This window comes from Poecilia latipinna, unplaced genomic scaffold (genome assembly GCF_001443285.1).
Source record: "Poecilia latipinna isolate Pla-1442-1.1 unplaced genomic scaffold, P_latipinna-1.0 Scaffold2508, whole genome shotgun sequence".
NCBI lineage: Eukaryota > Metazoa > Chordata > Actinopteri > Cyprinodontiformes > Poeciliidae > Poecilia > Poecilia latipinna.
Window position 1 is genome coordinate 33,094 of NW_015115124.1, and position 9,448 is coordinate 42,541.

General features: G+C 36.4%; 1 protein-coding gene across 1 annotated transcript; it reads left to right on the top strand.

The window, feature by feature from the left end:
* Positions 1–236: 236 nt before the first annotated feature.
* On the top strand, positions 237–9,221 carry rnmt (RNA (guanine-7-) methyltransferase). Its single transcript, XM_015019931.1, has 11 exons — positions 237–327; positions 1,950–2,122; positions 2,914–3,043; positions 4,189–4,314; positions 5,169–5,284; positions 5,379–5,560; positions 5,650–5,814; positions 7,056–7,173; positions 8,337–8,438; positions 8,509–8,542; positions 8,675–9,221. The coding sequence occupies exons 2-11, from the start codon at positions 1,955–1,957 to the stop codon at positions 8,710–8,712; spliced, it is 1,179 nt and encodes a 392-aa protein (XP_014875417.1). The 5' UTR covers positions 237–327; positions 1,950–1,954; the 3' UTR covers positions 8,713–9,221.
* Positions 9,222–9,448: the final 227 nt, after the last annotated feature.

Sequence of the window (9,448 nt, forward strand, 5' to 3'; positions counted from 1 at the left end):
CGTGACACAAGGAAATAAAAATGTAGACGAAATCATTTAATTGTAATCACTTTCAATGGGCTTACAAAAACAAGAAATGTGTACAAGTGACATTTGAAAATTGATCAAGTAGTTTTGATTATTTCAATTCAGTTTTTTTTAAATACACCGTAACAAACTGAGAAAAACTGTAATATTACATAAAAATATGAGCCGACATTCCTGTCCACACTCCAAGCCAGTTGGTGGCGGTGATGCATCACCCCATCGTTGTTTGTCATGAAGACGAAGAAACGGTTCAAAAACCGGAAGCTGCCCACTGCGCATGTGTTGTTTCTACAGATTACTGTGAGTAAATGTGTGTCTCTTTACAACTTTTTGGCGTAAATATGTCAATTAAGCTTTGACCTTAGATATGTTTCTGATACTATCTGGCATCAGACAGGTGTTAGTCGTTGGTTCCGCCTATTTCAGATTCATCTTCGGCGGCATAAATGTTGTTTTTCCAACATTTACGGAGCTGTTTAGCATAAACTTGCTAACTACTAGTCGCTAATGCTCACAGATGAAAGTAGCTGGTGGTTAAGAACAGGCTGGATTATCCTCCAGGTTTAGATACACACGCTAAGACCAGGAAGTTCCGCTAGACCCGAAAATAAAAGAAAAATAACCGTCAGTTTCGCTTCTTTCGTCATAATAATAATAATAATAATAATAATCCTGCTGCTAGTAGGAAGTTAGACGCTAATTTGAGTCAAACAGGTGATTTCTGTCTGGCAGCGTGTCACACTTACTGATGATAACCGACTCGCCTTGTTTACAGATTATCCTTCTACCAGTAGTGTTAGTGTAAATGTCTGTAACAAACTTGATAAGTGAGGAAAAGGTTGGTTAGTTTTCTAAAAATATGTCACAACTTTTAAATTTTTATGCAACTGCGAAATCTAATTAGGATTAAAAAAATCTCATTTATGTAGGCGATCTGATCTGGGATCAATAAATCAGTCGTTGTCACCCTCCACGTCTCCATGGCAACAGAACCTAACGTCCACCATCATCAGATAAATCAGAACTACGAACAAAACACAAATGATACGCAATAAATAAAATGAAATGACAGTGACGTTCATCCGATGGCGTTTTATATAATCATCTTCCAGTTGCTAATGGATTTCACTTTTGAGTTTAAGACTTTTTTTTTTTTTAAGTTTTTGATTCATGGTTGGATTTTTATTTATTTATTTTGCCAAAATCTGTCTTTTCAAATAGAAATTGAGTAAAAATGCTGACACTTGTAATATAATGGCCCAATAAAAATGAAAATGTTTTAGTTATTGTGCATACATTGATCAGGAGATGACTGTGTGTCAGTGTACTGTGCAATTTGAAATGTTTGCATAAGCACCTTGGAGATTAAGTCATTGAAGTCAGACATTAGATTTTATTTTTATACAAAATAAAGTTACTTGAAGGAAAATTTTGTTGAAACAAATATAGGAGAAAAATGGCTGATTGTTAAATATATATTTTTCAAACTTTCTCTTTCATCTTTTGCTATTATTTAGCATATATTTATTTGGTAAAATAGAGGTTTTGCTTTCAGTTGCTGTTTATCAACCAGATTTTTTTTTTTTTATGAGGAACATTTGGAACTGGAAGATATTTTGCCTGTCCATAATGAAACGCATCAACCAAACAACAAATAAAACGTGGAATAAAAAACACATGCAACTGAAACCGTAAATAAAATGAATTATGATGCCTCTGTAAACAAAATTACCCTTCAAAAAACATTAATAATCAGATTGTAAATTATTGAACTCATTTTAACTCATTATGCGATTGATTCGTTGCTTCGCGCAGCATGTCATGAGGTTCTGCAGAGTCCAGCTAATGATGTGATGATCTGATTCTGGTGTGTCGATGCATCTAAGCATAGTTTGAGTTTGACTTGTGTTCATTGCTGACAGAAATAATGGAGCAGGCAGAAGAAAAACAGGGAGGAACGAATGAAGAGGAAGGAGCAACAGCAGCAGGAGGAGGAGGAAGAGGAGGAGGAAGAGAAGTGGGTCAGAAGTCACGGGTAAAGAGAAGACGTGAGGAAGAGGAGGATGAGGAGGAAACTTCACCCACTAAGAAGCTGGTAGGCTCACCGTCTTCTGTATGGCAGCAACTAACAATAATGTTGGTAATCGATTATTCTATTGATTGTTCAGATGATTAATGGGAGGAAAAAAATTGAATATTTTACAGATTTTGCATTTAACTGCTTATGCCTGTTTATGCAATATTAGAAATGCATTAAAAAGTCCAAATAAACAATTCAATTCGTTTTTAAAATAGGTTTTACTGCCTAGAATGCAATCTTTTAGTGAATTTGAATCAGGTGAATATAGAAAAAATGCAACTTGAGGACTTTTGGGTAAAACAGTTACAGACAAAGATGTTTTTTCTTAAATGAAAAATGAGGTTTGCACAATTTGCACAGTTTTGGCTTAATTTCTATCCTTAATATGTTGTTTTTCTTCAGTAAATAGCCTCTTTTTGAATAAGAAAAACATTTTAGTACTAATGCAATAACATAACATTATTTTAATGAATTTGAACCCGGTGAAGCTAAAACTGCCAGTTGAGGAGTTTTGGCTCAAACATATATACAAACAAATATGTTTTTATCTTAAGTTTAACATATATATATATATATATATATATATATATATATATATATAGTACAGTTTTAGCTTCAGTACTGATTTGAGTTTTGTTTTCGTCAGCAAATTGCCTATTTTTGAGTTTGTATACTAAAAAGGTTAGCAATTATTTCAATAATCGATTAATCACATTAATCATTTCAATCCTAATCTCCAGTGGCTTCTTCATGCTTTGTAGTTAAAGTGTCCCGCAGCAGTTATTGATCTATTATCGATCGCCCAGGTGAGCGATCATGGTGAAAAGGTGGCGAGTCACTACAACACGCTGCAGGAAGTCGGACTGGTGGTTCGAAGTCAAAGCAGGATCTTCTACATGAGGAACTTCAACAACTGGCTGAAGAGCGTTCTGATTGGTAACTGATCAATAATCAATCCTGTCTGACTAATGAAATAGTCTTTCTCCAGTACGATAAAGTTTGAAATAATCAGTCTGGAGATGATGACCTGGAAAGGTGAGACAGACATCCGTAGGGCTCTAAATTTCACTTTTTCTGTTTTAATTTTGTTTTAATTCCATTTAAACCATAATTACTAACCTGAAAATTGTGTAATTATGGTGTAAATGAAAATAAAATCAATAAATCAAAAGCTAGAGGTCAGCATCTCATGTTGTCCTGTTCCACAAATGAAACAAACTGCTGTGGTTCAACAAAACATCAGTTTAACAAGATGCTGTGTTTCCCTCGCTAGTGGCCGATATGGAGTTGAAGTTTTATCTTGATATTTGGTGGCAGTATTGTATTAGTGATAAAAATGGCAATAAGAACTATTTATTACTGTTTAAGGTACCTGAAGGACTGTGACTGCCTGGCAGAGCAATGAAAGCCCCACAAACTCAAATACGTTTGTAATCCTGTTATTTAGGTCACCAGTCGCATAAAAATATGACTTTTATCACTGAAATTCACACAATAGCTGCATCTAGTCATATGTTCAAATTTATTGCTATTCTTTGATGCATCTTTATCGAAAAAGCAGTGGAGAAAAATAGCAAAAAATAATCAGGACAGTTTTAAGGATTTTTAAACATCAAATGGATTTTATCCTGTCAACAATACATCAAAATCTCTTTATGAAGAATTTATCATGATAAACAGTATGAAAATCCTTCATTTTTTTTAAAGAACTCAAATATTATGCACAAAACTAACAACCTCATCCAAAATCTCCCTTTTAAAATGCTTTAGTTTAACAGAACGAAACATTGATCATAAAAAACTCATAAAAATATAAAAGCTTATTCACATTTCCATAATAATTAGGACTCTTCGTTCGTTTTATGTATTTCATCTTTTACAGAAATCTCCGTTGGAGTCATGACTGACTGGATCAACAAAACTTACAGAACGTTTTTATATTGTTTCATAAAATTTCCTATTCCGCAGCCTTGTGCTAAGCTTCCAGTTATTTATTCCTGGATCCCATCTGAATCTTTTGCATCATGGAAACCACCGGTGCCGACTTTGGGATGTTGACTTTCCTCCTTCTCCGCTACCAGGGGAGATCCTGGACCGGGTACGAGGAGCAGGGAGCAGGAATGTGTCGGTGCTGGACCTCGGCTGTGGAAAAGGAGGAGACTTGTTGAAGTGGAGAAGAGGAGGCATCAGTCACATCGTGTGTGCAGGTAGCCGCTCCTCACAGACTGACCTCTGACCTCTGGTCTGACTTTTGTCCCAAAATGGAAAGACAATCTTCCCCGTGGTGGTTTCGCCTCTGGGAAGTTATTTAATCTGTACGTTTGAAAATGAAAATTCAAGTTCACCACAACTTTTGACCCTGTTTTAAATCAACATTTGTAAAAATCCATAGAATAAATGCTGTTTATACTGCAGCAGGGCAACAATTATTTATTTATTAACATTATTCCAATAATCCATTTAATCAGATAAAAACATTGGCCCATTCTGTAGGTTTTTTATTTAACCAGTTAAGCCTTTCCTAGCAGGTTTATGGTAAAAAATGTGGTTAGTTTCTGAATCAATCGTATATGAATTAAACAATTTCTGACTCATTGAAGTCTGAATATTTCTCTTGTTTTATTAGTTATAACTATTGGAAGCTGGAAACGCAATAGAATAAAAATGTATTTTTTTCACCTAAATCCAAGTAATAACTTGCATAATTAAAGGTAAATAAAATAAAAACAAGAATAAGACCCTGTAAAGCAACAACCATTTTACAACATAATGGTTGTAAAATTGCAATAATACTCTGCAGTTATGATTAAAAATAACATTCAGATAAAAAGTAATATGCAGCTCAGCAGGAGCATTTAGAGAAGTAAATGTATTAATATATGTGAATAAAAAACAGCAGACTATTTAGAAGGAGTGTCAAAGTGCAAATAAAGCAGAGTTATAAAGGCTTAAATGTTTTAACTTCCTGCTGGGAGGAAGGATCTGAAGTAACGCTTCTTTGTTCACCCGGGACGTCCTCGTTTCCACTTTTATCAGTTTGTTTCTGTTTTGTTTTTCTCAGATATAGCAGAAGTGTCCGTGGATCAGTGCCGGACTCGGTACGAAGAGATGAAAAGGAAAAGTCATTCCAACGAGAAAATCTTCAGCGCTCAGTTTATCGCCTCCGACTGTTCGAAGGTAGATCTGTCCGTCTGTGCAGACGTGATTAGCTGAAGAAGTTCAGAGAAGCAGTAATCAGTCCGGTTTCCCTCTCTGTGACCTGCTGGTGCAGGAGGTTTTGTCGGAGAGGCTGGACGACCCCGAGCTGATGTTCGACATCTGCAGCTGTCAGTTTGTGTATCACTACTCGTTCGAGAGCGAGCAGAAGGCGGACATGATGCTGAGAAACGCCTGCGAGCGTCTCAAGCCCGGAGGATTCTTCATAGGAACCACGCCAGATGCCTATGAGCTGGTGTAAGAGCAACGACTCCTCTCTCTGCTGTACTTCATACAGGACATTTAGTTTTTGTCCTAATTTGGGTTTTTTTGTTTTATTTTTCCAGCAAACGTCTGGAGGCGTCAGACTCCCTGTCGTTTGGAAACGAAGTCTTCAAAGTTTCCTTTCAGTCCAAAGGTTCCTATCCGCTGTTTGGATGTCAGTACCACTTCAGCCTCGAGGGCGTGGTCGATGTTCCGGAGTTTCTTGTCTACTTTCCTCTTTTTGAACAGTAAGATTTAATTATTATTAAAATTAGCATTGGAAAAACAGTACATTTTTCTTGCTAAATCCTCTAAATTCCCTTTTAAGGCTTTTTTCCCCTCATTAGTATTTGCTCAGCTCAACTCTACTCTGATCCGTTACAGCTGAATATGTGGGTGTGGTTGTCATGACAACACGACAGGATGTGGTTTTTATGCGACGCGCATAATTTTCTCGTTTTGGATCGCTCCGTCTTCCTCTCTTTGAATTTTCTCATCAGCCGTGAAGCAGAGAAATGTCGCCGCTTTGTGTTACTTTCAGTGTTTACAGTTCCTTCGAGCTCCAAATAGATTTTAAGTAGAGAGAAAGTAGCATGTTGTGTGTCAACTGCACTGCAAAAACACAAAGTCTTGCCAACTTTTTAAGCCTAGTTTCTAGTGCAAATATCTTTGTACTCCTGAAATACGACAGAGCTAACTTAAAAGTAACTTTTCAGCAAGATAGACGAGCTTTTTTTTTTTTTTAAGTAAATCTGCCCTTAATATTGATTTAAAAAGTAGTTCCACTGGCAGATATTTTTCACTTATTTCAAAATCAACTGGCACTGAGCCGTTACCTAGCAACCCTGGTCAAGCCCAGCTCGTCGCCTAGCAACCGGCAGAAAATTTTACATTTAAGAAGACATTTTCCCATATTACAGGTGGAACTAGGACTTTCTCATCTATATTAAGGAATGACTTGATCTAAAACACATATTTCTCACTGAAGAGTTACTTGTAAGTTAGTTTTCTTATCTCAAGTGTACAAAGATATTTGCACTAGAAACTTGTTAAGATTATGTGTTTGTAGTCGACACACAGAACATGCCAGCCTAAAAGCTGACTAGTTGGCGCATCTCTACCAATCGGATTTTTCCAGCACAAATTGCAGGAGTTTCTCGACAGTGGCAGAATCTCGACAAAGTTTTGCACACATTTCAAATGGAAACACAGTTAGAAACACTAGAAATGCATTTTCTCCTGCATTTCCCAGCGACTAGTCGACATCGACTCAACTTTCCTCACATTGACCTCAACTTTAAAAGATATGAAGTCTTGCAACCCCCAGCCAATCAGTGAGCAGCTGTCTTCTGACGTCACATTTTCATTTTCTCTCCTCAGCCCATTGAGCAGATTCTGTACCAAGTATCTAAAACGATTTTGAGCTGAGTTGTTACTCATGGAGAAGTGGCTTCAGATTTCTCTAAATGCTGCCAAACTTGCGTTCCAGCATGGCGAAGCGGTACAACATGCGCCTGGTGCTGAAGCAGCGGTTCTCAGAGTTCTTTGAGGAAAAGGTGAAAAAGGAGAATCACCGCAGCCTCATGATGAAGATGATGGCTCTGGAGGTAAAACTGTGGCTCTTCTGTCAATCATAACACTAATGGCAAAGGAAAACCTTGATGATGATTCCCATAATTGTGACACAAAGCTAGAATATGTTTTTTAAACATAAATGTCGGCAATCTGTGCTACTTTCAATGTTTACAGTTCCTTCAAGCTCCAAATAGATGTTATAAAGTAGAGATAAAGTAGCATATTCTGTCAACTACACTGTAAAAACAACACAGATTTTATTTCTACAAATTAAACCGGTTCTTTGGAGTTAGCTTTAAAAATGAGAAATGACATTCCTCAGACATTTATAGAAACAAAAACAGTTCCTGCTCATACAGGACTCTCGTTTCCAGTCTGTACATAGATGTTAAATAACAGCAACAAGCAGAGAGGTTGGATTTTATGTTAAAAAAAAGTCATGCAGTCTCCAAAAAGGTCAGACACTGAATGCCAGGAAAGGCATGAAACCAGACTGAGTCCCACCTGGTTTCTAATTATTTGTGTCTCGCTAATTCAGATGATCTGCTGCCATTTCTCCGTTTTCAAATAAGGTTCCTGGATTAAAATGCCTGTAATTTCTGCTTTTTGTTGGAAGAACAAAACTGTTGAGCAAGAAAAAATTTTTTTATTTATTTACAGCTGTGAAAAATGGAGAAACCTCATCAATACGTTTTATTGTATTTTTGTGTGTTTTTCAGAAATAAACATCACTCCTTGTATGGCAACACCTTATTGCACTTAAATAGCTTTTTTCTGCAAATTTTACAGAAGAAAATTTGCAGAATTTTTTAAAAATAAAAATCTACTGAAAAAAAAATATATATACACATAAATGTAAAAAAGTATTAAAGTATCTTTTTTTTTTTAAAAAAAAGGTTTTTGATGCAGGAAATTTGCCAGTCGTTTTTAAAGAACTGCTATTTGTTTCCATCTTTAGGTTTTAAAATAAAGAAAAAAAGTTTTGCGTAATATTTTCTTCTGCGGGATGCAGATATTTCTAGAAAATTAGATCTATAAATGGAAATAAAAATGGACCAATTCTCAACCCACTGACAAGAAAAATATATTTATAAAAAAATACAGTTTTCAGTTTTTCAAAGAAAAACAAAGACTTCATTCTCCTAACTTTATTTTTATCAGTATGATGCTAACACTGTGTGTGGATGTGTCTCAGCCTTTTCCCTGTGAAGATGGAGGTCAGCAGGCTACCGACAACAAGGAGCAGTACTGCCATGCTGAAGAGCACTGCAGCAGACCTGGAGTTAGACCACCAGTGGTGAGTCAGCTCTCAGCTCCAACATGGCTGCCGGTTCTACTCGGTCTAACTCTGTTTTCTGTGTGAACAGGGAACCCTGAGCAAATCTGAGTGGGATGCATCAAGTAAGTTCAATCATATAATATTTTATGCTACGTTTTCTGATCAAGAAACGTAACAAAAGGTCAGAATTATTTTTATAAAGGCGACGTCTGAGCAGAATGATGACTGCAGCTCCCTGTTTTGTTATTTTGCAGGTATCTACTTGGTGTTCGTGTTCCAGAAAATGTCCTGATACTGAAATACAAGCTCCGCCTCACAAACTTACCTCACCTGTTACTCAGCTTGTGTCTGTACAGTTTCTTTCTCTGTTGTCATTTCTGAATTTTTTTTTTGTTTTTTTTTTTTGATAAAACTGTAAACTTGCTGGAGAAATTAATTCAAGCTGAAAAAAGAATTAGTCCTATTTTATTTTTCATGTGATCCTGGATAGAATCATTGTACGCATAAAAATGGTTTGGAAGGCAAAAACTGTCAACTGATAAATTGTGCGAGTCCTGAAGTTGTATTTGTTGCAGAGCTGATGCAGTATTTAAATGCAATGCGCTGAACGACGGCGTAAAAGAGAAACATGATGATGTGCTGAAGGCGAAGTGCCTGAAAGAGCAGGAGCTTCTTAAAGAGACAGAGACCCAATTTCAAGACTGCATTTTTACCACACCATACAAAAGCAATAACTTTACTAACAACTTTTGACTCTTGCATTATTTTGTAAGATTTTAAACTCTCTCTTTTTCACAACCCTTCAGCTTGTAGCACTTTGCTTCCTTAAAGTCCCACCACAAGATTTCAACCATGTTTAGGGTTGAAATCTTACAGCCCTTACAGAACCATATGTTTTTATTTTTTACTTTCCTTTATTTGGTGGTTCTGGAGAAGATTTAGCATATAGGTGCCCAAGTCATTACACCTCCACCACCGTGCTTCACAGTCGGTCTGAGATTTCAGGTGTTTATTCAAAACTCCACCTC

What these genes read in the sequence shown, in the direction of transcription:
- rnmt (XM_015019931.1), top strand. Translation starts at nt 1,955, where the DNA reads ATGGAGCAGGCAGAAGAAAAACAGGGAGGAACGAATGAAGAGGAAGGA. An exon ending in CTTCACCCACTAAGAAGCTG is followed by an intron (nt 2,123 to 2,913) that starts GTAGGCTCACCG and finishes TCGATCGCCCAG; the next exon opens with GTGAGCGATCATGGTGAAAA. An exon ending in TCGCCTCCGACTGTTCGAAG is followed by an intron (nt 5,285 to 5,378) that starts GTAGATCTGTCC and finishes CTGCTGGTGCAG; the next exon opens with GAGGTTTTGTCGGAGAGGCT.